The sequence below is a fragment of the Ylistrum balloti genome, unplaced genomic scaffold, assembly GCF_031769215.1.
Source record: "Ylistrum balloti isolate Yb309-2 unplaced genomic scaffold, AGI_CSIRO_Ybal_v1 Utg369960, whole genome shotgun sequence".
NCBI lineage: Eukaryota > Metazoa > Mollusca > Bivalvia > Pectinida > Pectinidae > Ylistrum > Ylistrum balloti.
The window spans coordinates 234,379-250,873 of NW_026782058.1; the positions used below are offsets into that span (position 1 = coordinate 234,379).

Here is a 16,495-nt window from a genome sequence, read left to right on the forward strand (position 1 = left end):
GATGAACAGACCAGCGATACAGGCAAATGTAGTCTCTTGTTGTTTGTTGTACAAATCGCTACAGTTTTGCTGATGAAAAAATGAATGAATAGATAAATGAGTTATATAACATTGTTATTGAATTACTGTATACCGAAATATTTTTGCGCTGTGCATTTTTTTTTTTTTTTTTTTTGCGAAACTCACCAGAGAGTACCTTATATTTTTTTTTGTTTTTTAGTTTTGTTTTTTGTTTATTTCGTTTACTGTGATATCATCGTCTCATATAAATCAAAAGGTAACATGATATAATGTGCGAACAAAATACATTTTCGTAAAGTGTCTTTTCCCAGTCATCGTGTTATGAGAACAAAGAAAGATAATTTTAAAACTCCGCCATTGTTTGTTCACAAAAAAGACGAGCCGATAGAACAATGGAGTCGATTGCGATATGTCAGCTCCCGTGTGGTTGGGTTTGCGCGTGCTGTAATCCGACCGCGCCGGGATGTTCCATACACACAACCGGGGGAGACTAGTTATCAGCTGGCCACGTCAGTGAATATGATGGAGCTGGATCGCGGAACAGTGGGGTAGAGTTTTCAGTAGGTCTAAACCAAAACGCGTGGTGTATTACACCAGTGTCGATCTGCAGATGTAAACAGATTTTGCAAACTAAATGATGTTGAAGATGACTTGAGTACAGGATTTTAAAGCTTTGGTAGTGTTCGTAGTTTGTGCTTGTAAAGTTGCCGGGATCTATATGTAATTATCGTTGTACATAGTGCGATTTGCTGCTGCTAGACATGTAAGTATGAAACATTAATATTGTACGTATGTACAGTATAGCTGTTTACTTACATATATTAGAGTATAAATAAACGTATTGGTCGATGATGGAAGGAATTTAGTGAGGGGTTGGGGTGGGGGTGGTGTGGGAAGTGGGGGGTTGGGGGGTTGGAGGGGGAGGGCTTTGGAGTTTAGGAGTGGGGGATATTAAGTACATGTATGATTAAAACGTATTAAATATATTGTAGATAATTACCCTCCCAAAATATGTTTTTTATGGAAACGAATCAAACTTAAAAAGTACATTGTTTATGGTGATTTGTGAATACACTTGCCACACGTGTGTTTAATTATGTCAAATAATAAAAGACTTGTTCTGGGTAACAGGCACACAACGTAATGTATACACATCTGTTTTCTCTGTGTATTGCCAAACCTCCCTCATCCCTTCACTATCTGTTGTACTCTGGGGAGGGTGTATATTGGGAGGGGGATGTTGCCCTATAGGTACTAAGCAACTGAATGAATCATCAGAACAGCTAGACAGATATTAAATGTTCAGTAACACCACCTCCTCATCCTATATCTACCTGTAATCAATATAAGTACACTTAGTTATGTGTTAACATGCCAAATTCATTTTGACTCTTCCGAAATAAGACAAAAGCATGATTTCGTAGACGTTGAAGTCCTAGTTTTAATACCTATGTTACTCATAACCTTTCTACATCTTCGTCAGTTATACAAATTACTGCTTTTATAACTCCGTCAACAGTAGGGTTAATCTGTGGCGGGGTCTTTGTAATAGCTGGTGACTATTTTAGTGAACAACATGCGGGAGTTCCACCGCACGTCATGTTCAGCAATCGGGGAAAAAGTGTATCGCCAAAGAACACTACCACGACAGCAAAGGATGGTCCGGAAAGGCACGAAGTCAGACGCTCTACAAACACTTTACGATATTTACACATGTCTTCACGAATTTGAATAAGGTCATTTATAGACAAATACTTTATTTAATAAAGCAGTCTGTCTGGTAAAAAATGTGCCTGAATAGCAGTATAACTATACGTCTATCACGAGTATATCACGACAACAGGCTTCAGGGAAAAGAATTTATTTTATAAAAATGATTCATTTCACAAGAATCCATTTTCTGAACACTTCAAAACTGAAGATGCTTATCTTATCTTTTTACAGAAATTGTGAGATTTAAGTTATTACAATGATGAGAAAACGTCTGTTTTATTGGTATATTGACTAAGTAGTAATTGAAATGTTAAAACCCCCGATAAGAGAAAATTGTGGTGCAGCTTTATAGCTCGATAGTAAACCTCATTAATGTGTTTACACTCGTTTTCTTAGATATATTGACAGTCCTGTATATATATAGTGGAGGCATAGATATCGGGTGAAATATTGGCAGTGTGATATCCCCACTCAGTGCTGAGTGAAACACTTTGAAGGAGGAGCCATTTTCATAGACGCCAGACAAAACAGGTATTGAGACCTGTACGTCTTCCAGTCAGCACATTCTATATTGTCATACCTCATTGACGTACCTCGAGGACGTGTGGCGGGAAAGAATTTTGATTCAATCGTTCTGAAGAACAATGATTCTTTTTCAAAGTCATTCATACATATTTTATTTATCTTTTGTCTACAGCTTTTATTATTTTACCTTGAAACAGAGTACCTTTCAAAAGAAAATCTTCAAGAAAAAAGAAACACTTCGCGAAAACTGGTCACCATATTTTTAGTGTTGACATCGGCCTCAGTACAGACTTAGATGTGTCTAATTCCGTGGCCTCATGGACAGTAAATCGGGAACCAGGGACGCCATTTGTGCTAACCATCGATAATAAAATCCATAGAAAATCGGTAGTTCTATTATTTATATGAGGATAAAATTTCAAGATTAATTTTAAGAGACAGTTAAGCTGACAAAGTAAAATTGAGACCTGCTAAGCCCGTATTCATGAAACCGTTCTCATGCTCAAGCATGAATTTTGTTCTCAAGCCTTATGTCTTGTTTAAGTTGAAAATTAATAAATAAGGCTTATTTTGCCAAAGATTTAAAAAAAATTGAAAGGATTTAAAGTCATTATATTCAATGTTTATATTTGATATTTGTATGATTTTGCATGATTTAGGAGAATTATAAAAAAAAAGTTTGCGTGAGCACAAAATCATGAATACGCAAATATCAGATACAAATATGTCACATTAAACTACACAAACGGGCATTAAGCCTGATCTTATTTAGTAAGAATTCCATCATATGATCAATATAAAAAAAACCGCCATCATTTAATACATATTCTAATTGTGCGCGCTAACGCCGTGTAAAAACAGGTGTGTGCACGTGTGTTGTGGATTTCACGATAAAAGTTTGATCTGTATCTGTGATGAGTAGTCCCATGGTACCACTGTGATGAATGAACACAAGAGTCCATTTTTTGCTTAGCTGTGTCACTAGAAGCAATCAGATTGGTGCTTACGTTAATGCAACACACAGCACCTGCTGGGTTGTAGGTAATAATGTACACGGAGTTAAAAAAAAACAGTCATTATCTTGTTTACGATTGATGTTTTACATTCGGTACAACCTTGATGCATCATCGACTCCTAAACACATGTTTACATTCCCACAATCTTTCCTTTTGAAATATCTTAAGAATTAACTCTTGAGGCGGTGATGAACATCAACAATTTGTTTAAGTAGACCAAGAGCGTAGATGTGAAACCAAAATAAATTAGAATAAACTTAATGACATTTTAAGCTTGCTTCACAGAGCGATAATTTTATCTATAAAACTGCTCTGATTTTGTGGTCGCAGTACTGATATATATAACCGACAGAAATATGTTTAAATGTAAACAACTGTTGCAATAATTGCTGAGGTGTAGCATTAACAGTTGTGTTGAAGGATGTGTTGTAGTATTGACTGCCATGATGTAGTATTGACAACCGTGATGTAGTATTGACAGCCGTGATGTAGTATTGACAGCTATGATGTAGTATTGATTGCCATGATGTAGTATTGACAGCTGTGATGTAGTATTGTTTGCCATGATGTAGTATTGACAGCCGTGATGTAGTATTGATTGCCGTGATGTAGTATTGATTGCCATGATGTAGTATTGATTGCCATGATGTAATATTGACAGCTGTGTTGTAGTATTGACAGCTGTGTTGTAGTATTGACAGCTGTGTTGTAGTATTGACAGCTGTGATGTAGTATTGACAGTTGTGTTGTAGTATTGACAGCTGTGTTGTAGTATTGACAGCTGTGTTGTAGTATTGACAGCTGTGTTGTAGTATTGACAGCTGTGTTTTAGTATTGACTGCTGTGATGAAGTATTGACAGCCATGATGTAGTATTGACAGCTGTGATGAAGTATTGACAGCCATGATGTAGTATTGACTGCTGTGATGTAGTATTGATTGCCATGATGTAATATTGACAGCTGTGTTGTAGTATTGACAGCTGTGTTGTAGTATTGACAGCTATGTTGTATAGTATTGATAGCTGTGTTGTAGTATTGACAGTTGTGTTGTAGTATTGACAGCTGTGTTGTAGTATTGACAGTTGTGTTGTAGTATTGACAGCTGTGTTGTAGTATTGACAGCTGTGTTTTAGTATTGACTGCTGTGATGAAGTATTGACAGCCATGATGTAGTATTGACAGCTGTGATGAAGTATTGACAGCCATGATGTAGTATTGACTGCTGTGTTGTAGTATTGACAGCTGTGTTGTAGTATTGACTGCCATGATGTAGTATTGACAGCTGTGATGAAGTATTGACAGCCATGATGTAGTATTGACTGCTGTGTTGTAGTATTGACAGCTGTGTTTTATTATTGACAGCTGTGTTGTAGTATTGACTGCCATGATGTAGTATTGACAGTTGTGATGTAGTATTGACAGCTGTGTTTTAGTATTGACTGCTGTGTTTTAGTATTGACAGCTGTGTTTTAGTATTGACTGCTGTGTTTTATTATTGACAGCTGTGTTGTAGTATTGACTGCCATGATGTAGTATTGACAGTTGTGATGTAGTATTGACAGCTGTGTTGTAGTATTGACTGCTGTGTTGTAGTATTGACAGCTGTGTTTTAGTATTGACAGCTGTGTTTTAGTATTGACTGCTGTGTTTTAGTATTGACAGTTGTGTTTTAGTATTGACAGCTGTGTTTTAGTATTGACAGTTGTGTTTTAGTATTGACTGCTGTGTTTTAGTATTGACAGCTGTGTTTTAGTATTGACAGTTGTGTTGTAGTATTGACAGTTGTGTTGTAGTATTGACTGCCATGATGTAGTATTGACAGCCATGATGTAAAATTGACAGCTGTGATTTAGTATTGACTGCTGTGTTGTAGTATTGACTGCAATGATGTAGTATTGACAGTCATGATGTAATATTGACAGCTGTGATTTAGTATTGACTGCTGTGTTATAGTATTGACTGCAATGATGTAGTATTGACAGTCATGATGTAATATTGACAGCTGTGATTTAGTATTGACTGCTGTGTTGTAGTATTGACTGCCATGATGTAGTATTGACAGCCATGATGTAATATTGACAGCTGTGATTTAGTAGTGACTGCTGTGTTGTAGTATTGACAGCTGTGTTGTAGTATTGACAGCTGTGTTGTAGTATTGACAGTTGTGTTGTAGTATTGACTGCTGTGTTGTAGTATTGACAGCTGTGTTGTAGTATTGACAGCTGTGTTGTAGTATTGACAGTTGTGATGTAGTTTTGACAGCTGTGTTTATTTGTAGATAATAAAACGAGTACATGTCATTATCATCTCCAAGTTATATTTTTCGGAAGTCATATTTGTGGTTTTGCTATGTTCTTGGTAATGTGGCGAAAATTTAAGGAAATAGTGATATGCAGCATGTTGCAAGAAAATTTCAATAACTCACTTTGTTGTACATTGTAAATTCCGCCCTCTTTCTGTTACAGAGTGACGTCATCATGTCTCTGACAGATGTGATGGACGACATCGACTACGAGACTATCCGTTTTAATGTGAACGAGACTCAGTCCCGACACCCGCTGTGGATGACGGAATCTCATTTCATTTACCATCTGTATAGGGATGCGGCAGGGGCTCTCAACTGTCACAAAGACCAATTCGGGGAACCAGTATGTTCTCCAAGGTAAGTTATGAACATCGCATTCGAAATGGGGTCTTACGGACATTCTTGTTAGAAGTGGTGTTTCGTCGATAAAGCAGAAGACGCTTATTCCCGGAACACCTGGTCTTATTCTCTTTGTAGTTTTTCAGGAGTCTCCATGTAGATATTTTGTACATATTTTGCCCTAGTGTAATTGAATTTTAGTTTGGATCATAATTATGTTGATATATTGGTATTTTGTTGCTGGTTTTGAGGAATCAGGATATCATTAAAAAGAGATTTCGAGCCATAACTCCGATGGACGATTGAAAGAACAAGATTTTTGTCTTAATTTGTTATGAAATCCTGTGATCAAACCAAGCAAGACTTCAAAACTTTTACAAGTCATGGATAGTCTTAGATTAGTACTCTAAACGAAGTTTTGTTTTACGTTTGCAGGCATCTAGCAAACCTTTGTATGAACAAGCTTGTATGTGATCCTGGTCGGGTGTTCGGACACATGAAGGCGCGAAATATGCCAGGCGGAATTTACCCGGCACTGCTGTCGGAAGCCATATTTCAAAGAGAGCTACATACTATCAACTTCCTCGTCAGCACATGGCCTACCACCGTCCTTGATCTACAATCGGCCATGCCTGGAGAGGACTTAAGCTATGATGAAATACTAACCACGCCGGTAGAGGAGAAGGACGGGTTAACCATCCTTGACTGTGTCATCTACGCTCTTCTCGCTCTACGGCCAGTATCCAACCTCAAAATTGTCAACTTCTCAGGGTTTTTAGGTAAGATTGGTCTCTTTGTCATCTGTCATCATTGTAGTTAGTGAACAATAGCTTTAGGTGATGAAGAGGAAGTGGTCTTTGATACAGAATCAATTTTTTTAATACTGCCAATTAAACTCTGGTGATATTCTGGTTTAAATATTGTCTTTAACCAAGTGAAAATAATAAAACATACAGGAAAGCATGAACGGATTTAATATAGCAGTGGAAACGTCAGTATCAACTATTAACAATTATTTTTGCAGACCGGAAGTTATGTCGGGAACTCTCCAGACTTCCGCTGCTGTGGATGAATCCGGACGACCGAACAGTTGACAGGATCCATGAAATACTAAACCGGACTATCGGTTAGTCATCCGGATACGGATACACAGTCTTCGTCATATGAATTTACGTATACGGTTCTGTGTTGAATTGACGCGAAACCATCGTTTCTTCTGTTCAACGCAAAACAGGTCAAGAAACGCAGGAAATGATAGTAACAAAACATTCAATACTGAGTAACCTTGTATGAGAAATAACCAATATGGCTCAGAATAACAAAATGGTTTGATATCGGAAATGATGTTTGTTTCGGAACCTTCATTTATAAAATGAAATGCTGTTTTTGATTGGTGATTTCAAATAATTTTTTTGATTTTATTTCAGATATAAGCAGAGAAAAAGTCCAGAAGTATCTTAACAGATTTAACCTTATATACGCTAACATGGATCCGTACATTAAACATGGAAACCAGTTTGGTAAGTACAACACGGACGACAAGTCCCACCATAGGCCTGTACATCGCCGATCCTGGTAGTAGAAAATAATATATTTCGGTGTTTTGACTCACTATACGTGAACCGATATAACGAATGATACAGGACTTTAATAACTGAAGCAGATTGGCTGATTTTTTTTCTGCCTTCAGACAGCAGAAAGGAAGGAGTCTCTTTGAAGAATTCATGTGAAGAAATCCCAATTGCCAACAAACGAATACTTTCGAAAATCTTCAGATAACACTCTCTACAGTAGTGTTCAAAAACACGCGTTTTTTGGGGGAAATCTGCTCGCATCTGCGCATGACCTTAGCTGTCACGCTAATGAATATTGATAATAAATGAATCGATCATTTCGTTGTCATGGAATCAGGACTGATGTCGTGTCTTGCTGTCTTTTCCTGAGTTTAACGTTACGTTACGTCTTTGAACTCTTCACCGTGGACGCCTTCCTGTTACAGTATTCCGAGATTGGCCGATTCCTTTCCTTTCTGCCATTTCGTTAACAATGTACAATGGCAGTATAAAAACGGAGACTTCTTTCACCAGCAAATGATTGTAGAAAGGCGTACACAACCAATAAACCGCCAATCAGGGTCTAGTGTGCGGTTGGTTGGCACATGGAACATTGTAATCTCCAACAGGAATCTGCCAGAACAATTTGCGCCAAAAACTAAAAACCAGACGGCTTTGTGTAATGAAAGCAATTAATACTTAGGTAGGTATCTCCCGTGAATCAGCCCCGCTGACGTATACGTTCTAGTTAAAGACTTGTTGATATTTATCTCCCGTGCAGGTTAGAACCACGTGCATCTATGTTTCCTGTTACACGGGCGTTTTTACATTATTAGTTTCTCTATAAACATCACATGAATTTCTTGTTTTTATCGATAATTGATATCTCAATTACAGACTAGATTCTCGCGGAAAAAAATTTAAGAATCATTCTTTGTTAAGTAATTATTATTCTAAAATATTATCTTCTTGAGCAGGGTTTCTCATGTCTTTTTTTACCTGATTTGGGAACGAATATGGGCTCCATTTCCAATGATAGCATCTTAAACTTTTCCCAAATTCAAGCATCAACATTCTCAATGTTGGTAGTTTAACAAACTGTCGAAAAATCTGGATGGTGCTAATGAAAGTCTAATTGTTAACAGTCAGCCCTAGGTTCAAAAGCTGTCAATTTGTTTCAGTCAAGGTTGTGAGAAGTTAATTTCAAAAGCTTTGTATTTTGTTATTTTCCTTGTTTTAAATTTCGTCAATTTTTCCCCTTCGTTTGATTCATTGTCTGTACAACATAAAACTTCATCCTGGCCAACAAGAGTGATTGCCGATAGTTTGTTTCGCAATTGTATAAAGTTAATAAAAAGTAACTTTGATAGGAACATTTTGACTTGTCGATATTGTGTGAATAGTACCAGCTGACGGTTATAACGTGGTAAATCATCAAATCTGTGTGTAAAATGGATACGAGAACGTGATAACAAGGATACCAGAACGCGGTAACATAGATACAAAAACGTGGTAACAAGGATACCAGAACGTTGTAACATGGATACCAGAACGTGGTAACAAGGATACCAGAACGTGGTAACATGGATACCAGTGGTAACATAGATACCAGAACGTGATAACAAGGATACCAGAACGTTGTAACATGGATACCAGAACGTTGTAACATAGATACCATAACGTGGTAACATGGATACTAGAACATGGTAACAAGGATACCAGAACGTTGTAACGTAGATACCAGAACGTTGTAACAAGAATACCAGAACGTGGTAACATGGATACCAGAATGTTGTAACATGGATACCAGAACGTGGTAACATGGATACCAGAACGTGGTAACATGGATACCAGAACGTGGTAACATGGATACCAGAACGTTGTAACAAGGATACCAGAATGTAATGTTTTTGTTGTAGATCCCTTATCAAACACATCCTGATTTCACGTAGACACCGGAGTTACATGATGTCGATTTCACAGTTCCTTATTCAAACAAACGAGTCGAAATGTCGAGATAAGATTTACAAAACAGTGGACACGTTTGCATTCCACGTCACTCACACTGCTTACAAATTTCTTTGTACAGTTGGTTGTAAATACTTCAATTCAGTTTGAAATTTCCGCCTTCGTTTTAAATTCGCCAAATCTTCACGGGGCGAGAATGACGAAAATTAAACGACGGCGAAAATGTCCAGGCTTACAGTAATAAGAATAAGTTTTTTCTGACCTCAATATCGGAGGTTAGACACTTTGACGGGAACATGACTGGTACCGGTAAGCCTTTATCAGCCAAGAGGTTAAGCACCTGATGTCGGGAACACTGGAAATTCGAGAAAAATCGTCAGAGTATTTTTAAGCATCGAATACTCAAGTCCCAGTGTCTCTAATCCATTAACAATGCATGATAAACATAAGATTGTGTCAATACAAGGCCATGCCTAGTTCAGAAGGAATACAGAACTACAGATGTATGAAAGAGTTTGTGACATGACAAAGAATAAACAAACTTGGCCCAATCGTCACTTAGTATAAAACACTCAGTTCTGGCGAACGCCGGAAAAATACCGTAGAAATGACAGTAATTTGATAATTTTCAATTTCAGAGCCGGTCACGATAATCTTGGACTGTAAAATCACACTGGATGATGTTCCCATAGGGCTTGGTCTCCAGTATGACACGCCCTTCCGGTTTGGCTGCAAGAGAGTGTGGATGGAGCCGATCCCGGAAATCTCTTTACCAATGACCGGTATAAATCGAGTACTTGAACTTAGGGTAAGTTGATGTTATAATAATAGCTGGTCATGTCAGTTCCTACCGTTGCATGCTTTGTGATCCAGAATACCCAGAACCTCTAAACGGCTGACAGACCTGGCTTGGTTGTCGGTTTTTGTTCTAGCATACGTCCGCTTTACCTCTCGTCTCAGAATTCCTTAATTACACGCGTTAATTGAATTATCTCTCTATTAGGTTTTGAACAGCTATTATTGTGACGACCTTGAGCATATTGTTCTGATGCTTTGCTTACAATGCATTGTAACGTATATGAGATTGAACATCGTTAGTCTAAAAACGTTTTTCATCCATCACCATCAGTTAGCCATCTTGGATTTATCGTTGAACGATTGTTATCGCCATTTCCTGAGACGTACTGCATGGATCTTTCGCTAATTTCGTTGTAAGTTGGCCTAGTTTCCGGTCATATCCTACTTGTTTAACAGTGGAACAGGCTTCAACATAATAGCCGACAGGCGACCGTCTTGCATTTTGACAGTTCAAGTTTGTTATCGTTCTATCTGAAAAAAAAACCCCAACCGAATAAGTCTTTCTCAATTGAAACATTTCCGATTTCAGTTAGTTTAAACATATTTTTATTTAACATTCAACATTTACACACATAAATGTGATACGTATGAGATAGGAAACAAGCTGAGAACTTATAATCATTAATTTTAAAAATTATAGGTCTTTAGAATTTACTGCGTCACATGAATTGTAATGATACAATGATATTCTAACCCAAGGATTATATATTTGCATTTATAAAGTAAACTGCAGCCAAGTTTGCCCCCTCTTAAGAGTGTGCAAAGTCTGAGCTCGTCTGTTCGTCCGTCTGTCAGATGCACCGTTGCCTTTGTTATATTCACTTCCACTTTTAATAAGTTAAATATTGTTTAAACGAAATTTTACAAGAGTTATGTCCATTCTCTGGTAGTCGTACACAAGTTTTGTTCAAAGTTAATAGATTTTTCCTTCCCGATTTTGTTGCCATTGGCAATGTCTCGATCAATTTCGTCAAGGTCGGGAAATGGTCGAAAAGAGGCGAATGGGATATTCGGGATTTTAAAGTGACGTTTAAAAAGCTATATTTATCAAAAAATTAATTCAGTTATTTAATTTTAAAAAAATCGATTATTAACATAATGAAGTCCATAAAAAAGTGTTCCAAATATTTTGAGTTGAACGTTTCACCGCGTGTGTTGCAGGACCTTACCCAGGTAGAGTACACGGACCCACAGATCTGCCACGACATGGATAGACTGAAAACCCTGATGGAGGGACTACAGCTTCTTCCTCATCTCCAGACCCTAAGCATTCCAAACACTATCCACTCGGACGGACATGAAAACGCTCTGAAACATTTCGCTTCAAGTGTTGGCCAAATACCTATGTTACGTAAACTGAACTTGGCTTCCTGTAACTTGCGTGGACAACTTGAAACTATTCTTGTAAAATTGTCCCAGGAAATAACATACCTGAATCTTCGTGACTGTCGTCTTTGTGATGATGATATCCTTAACCTTAGGTTATGGAAGAAACTCTCCGGACTAAAAGAATTAAATCTTAGCCGGAATAACTTAAAATCGTCCGACCTTGCCCTTGGTGATGTTCTACAAGCAATACCAAATATGGGATGTTTCTCCGTGTCATATTGTAGTCTGTCCAACTCTCAGCTAGAGGCCATTGCACAAAAATGTATCGATTTAAAATATATGAAGATGTTAGGCCTTCAGAGTTTTACTCCACCTGTGATGGTGGATATGGAGGCTTTACTTCAGATTTGCTCTCTTATAGACTCCCTTCAAAAGTGCTACATTCTCCCAGACGCCTTTGCGTTTCCCGGAAGTAACAGTGCGTTCCGCCATGAAAACAGGATGTTATTTGTCGAGAATTGCGAATCATTTCTACAACAGGTAGGCAGACCCGACATAGAACTGGAATGAAGTCCGAAAACATTATTTAACAAAACCCAGAATATTTATTTCGCCATTAATACTTCCAAAAATTAATTCTATGTTTAGGACCGATATGCATGCATTAATGTTCGTAGGATCAGTGTATCTACTCAAAATTGATGACTTCTCGGGATATATTATATTTCTGTCTGAACAATACTAATTCACATTGATCTGACTTCCGAATGGGTTATGAATGAAAGGTAGCGAAATCATTGCGAGCTGTAGATGTAAAGAAATATGAGCAAGTGTTATAGTCAATGCACGGATTGCACTTTTCTCAGTATGTGTAGAATATTTTTGGACGAAGATCTTCGGTAAAAATTAGAATTAACAGAATGTTAATCTTGTTTTCAAAAACATCCAAATATCAACAGAATCACATCAAAACAGATCCAAATAAGCATGTCAATTTCTGAGGTTCTGTGGCAGCAATATCTCGACTGCAGACCAGTAAACGTGTCCAGTTCTGTGGCAGTAATATCTCGACTGCAGACCAGTACACGTGACAAGTTCTGTGGCAGCAATATCTCGACTGCAGACCAATACACGTGTCCAGTTTTGTGGCAGCAATATCTCGACTGCAGACCAGTACACGTGACAAGTTCTGTGGCAGCAATATCTCGACTGCAGACCAATACACGTGTCCAGTTTTGTGGCAGCAATATCTCGACTGCAGACCAGTAAACGTGACCAGTTTTGTGGCAGCAATATCTTGACTGCAGACCAGTACACGTGACTAGTTCTGTGGCAGCAATATCTCGAGTGCAGACCAGTACACGTGTCCAGTCAACAAGTATAATGAGCATGCGTCAGACATTTGTCCTTGTGTTACACCAACACTTTGATCACTGTTTATTTATACTAGAACTTTGCGTGATTTCATTTCACCGTGAAATTGAAGCACCAATGTAGGAGTTGTGATTACAGAGGGAGTCAACATACTACTTCCTTTTTCTCCCATCTACATTCCCACGTTTACACAAATAAACTTATTTAAATTGCCTTTTTTAGATTTCTAATTTTATTGTATTCGTGAAGTTTTATTTATTTATTTATTTATTTATTTTTTGCAAACTACTCTTCAAGTTTATTGATGACTCATTGGGTCGAGGATGATTCCGATGGGTAACAGTGAAAAAGATTGAAAATTCCTTGTAATGCACTGCATATCTATTCATTGTCGAGAACAAAGTGTGAATGGATACCCCCATTGCGGAAACAACATTCACAGATTAAAATCGTCGACTGTAACCAATGCCTGATATAAAACAAACACTAGACGTATGATTTTCAAAAGATAATAAATATAAAAAAAAAACAAACAAAACAAACAAAAACAAACGAACGCATTTCACTGTCTTTCGTTTAAGATTTTCCTACTCTGCAATACTGTGTGTAACTGTGTGATGTATTGGAAGACATTTGCACTACGTATACTTGTCACAAGAGCCGTGTGAGCCTGATAAGTGAGTTCAAACTACAGCAGTACAACATACAGAATCCATCTGCCGTCCTTATTTTTTGTTTGACATCTGACTTTGCCTATCATCTTCTCGTTAAAGATGTACCGCACCATCTTATACACAGGAGTAGCGTAGCTTTCTGTATATCACATTGTGAACTAAAATATGCATCTTTCTGTCATCACTTCGCTTCCACAGACAACTGCATGATTCCTTTGTTTACAGTAAAATACACAGGACTCTTTCACGTGGCACTGTCGTGACGACCAAAACCTAAAGAGTCTTTTGTTGATATCAGATCCACTTAGTGCACATTTGTAAATAAGCTAGAATCTAATCAATGTTCATCAGAGCAAGGATCGTGCAAGAGATGGTCTACTATGTGACACAAGCATAGATTATTGAACAAACCCACGACGTCAAATGGACCCATTGACTTGGCTAGCAGAACATTTCACTATATGTCACAAAAACTTGATCCATGTTCCGTATATTGTGTACAACTCACCAACAATTCGTGACAGATCCCTGTATTCGGCGTTTTCTGAATTATCAGATCAAAAGAATGTTTTTTGCTAAAATTTGCTAAATTCCTTAACAAAACCTCTCTTAAATACAGATTGAATATGACAAAAAACGGCGATATCTATGATGTTATGTCCATGCAACAACATCAAACCTGGATCGTGATTTTGTATCTATTTCACAGACAATTTTAGGCTTGTATGAGTCCACAGTAACACAGCAACAATATTTTAAAATATCGTTAAATGAAAACAACAAAGAAGTACGGACATGGCAACAGAATATTAATATAGTCTCAAATTCGATGAAATTACAGTAATATTTGAACAAAAGAAATATTTAGGCCTACAATTAGACTTCCGAAAAGTACCAAGAGAATAAGAACTGGTGCTCCGGAAGGGTAGGCGTCTTTTGCTTCGTCGTAAGTTTTGGTCAAATGTTCAAATGAGAACAATGTTGATAACTACTGAACAAATCTCTGCCAGAGTGCATTGCTGACCCCAATAACCCATAACACTGACTATGAAGGAACGACAACTCTGGTAGTGATTGCTACGGAACCTCAAAGCATACTATCGTGACGATAGTAAACATCCATCTTTGTCTTTCTCAACCTGCATCGCTATCATCTGTCTATATCTAGCACGGGAATCGTGATTTTAAAACAAGCCTTTGAATATTGAATTACTATCGATAAATTGGGAAGGGAAGCCAGAATGTTACTAGATAGAAATGAGAAAATTCATGAGTCAATAGGAAAATCGAAATCATCATACTTAAAATATTTCGTACAACTTTGTGTTATAGTTTGTAGCTAACCAAAGAAAAAGTTAATGGTGACAAATACGTTTATATACCTTCCCTAGTAAACCATCTTCAAGCATTGCATGTTGACCATACGTTTAAGTCTTGACCCCAAGGGACCTTAAATCGACGCCATTGTTACTATAAAGCAAACGCTAAACGTTCACGCTCTAACGATTTCACTTACCATCCTTGTCAATAAACTTCGTATACTTCTTCACAGCCTCAACCTGGATTCAAGTTCGAGGTCATTGTGACTATAAATAGAATGTTACCCTTCCGCACTGTTTTTATCTCTGTTGTTAAACTTCGAACACTTTCTCAAACCCCGGCCACCTGAAGTCAAAATGGAGGTCCTTTTTACTATAAATAAAATGTTTCTATCCATTTGCCATTAAACTTAATAGTAATTTACTGGAAAAGGTTCGCGTTTCGACACCTTGGAAATAATCTTTACTATTGACAAAGTTTTCGACATCAACGACGTCATACAAACTATGGTGTCTGTTTAAATTTCTCTAGCGAATTTGAAGTGCCCTGATATATCTTGTTTCTCTGTTATTGGTGCTGCTGGTTTGATTTTGAATGAGCTAAGCAAGACATAACTGCTAATTAATAACTGCTTGAGAATGCTTAAATTTCATTGGCTTCAGATAACCTCGGTTTGATATCGGACTCTGTGAAATCGACTTTGGAAATATATATTTTGTTAATGTTATAATCAAATCATTTTGTGCAACGCTCGAAATGTTTACCTTCCAAGATTCAAGATGTAAATGGAAAAATTTCGTTCCTGCAACAGAATTGCATGCAACTAAGTGATCTTTCACCATGGTACATTGATGGGTTCAAATGCAGTGACAGTTTCAAACAAGAAGCCAAGGGGAAGCTGTGTTAATTAGAAAATATATGCCAGACGTGGAGGTATCAGTGACCATTCAATAAGTCCGCCATCTCAAAATGGGAAGTGTATTTCCAGAGCAAGATCTTACAAATTCATCTACTCTGGATTCTGCTAATAAAACTGATATATTAAACGATGACGGATGATGTCAATTTGGAGAGCTGTGTTAACATTTCTTTTTACTTTCGTAAATTGGGAAGTTTATCTGAAAACAGAAAATCTTCAAAAATGCTGATTTTTTCGAGTCTTTATATGGCATTATCCATTTTCAGGTACTAAGAAAAGCTGAAGATCTTTTTTATCTCTCCGGAATTTCATAATTCAATATCATCACAACTGTAAATGTGGACCCGGATAAAAAGCTTTCTAGATAACTATCACAGGTCCTTGTGGAAATGATGGAACATCTAACTTAAATAAAGCAAGTTAAAGGAGAATAAACCATTATATAAGGCGTTTCATTGAAAACCTGGGAAAAAACAAATAATTAATTTTAAGGCAGTAGTTTATGCTATTTTTTGTTTATTTTTAAATCAAGCATATGATATTATGAAATGGTTTATTCTACTTTCACTTTCCATATTTA

At 37.2% G+C, this 16,495-nt stretch overlaps 1 protein-coding gene across 1 annotated transcript; it reads left to right on the top strand.

Annotated features, from left to right (window-relative positions):
- Positions 1-551: 551 nt before the first annotated feature.
- LOC132547537 (leucine-rich repeat-containing protein 14-like) lies at positions 552-13,216 on the top strand. Its single transcript, XM_060211301.1, has 7 exons — positions 552-784; positions 5,742-5,938; positions 6,356-6,699; positions 6,945-7,046; positions 7,348-7,440; positions 10,080-10,249; positions 11,461-13,216. Exons 2-7 carry the CDS (start codon positions 5,754-5,756, stop codon positions 12,196-12,198), a joined length of 1,632 nt encoding a protein of 543 aa, XP_060067284.1. The 5' UTR covers positions 552-784; positions 5,742-5,753; the 3' UTR covers positions 12,199-13,216.
- Positions 13,217-16,495: the final 3,279 nt, after the last annotated feature.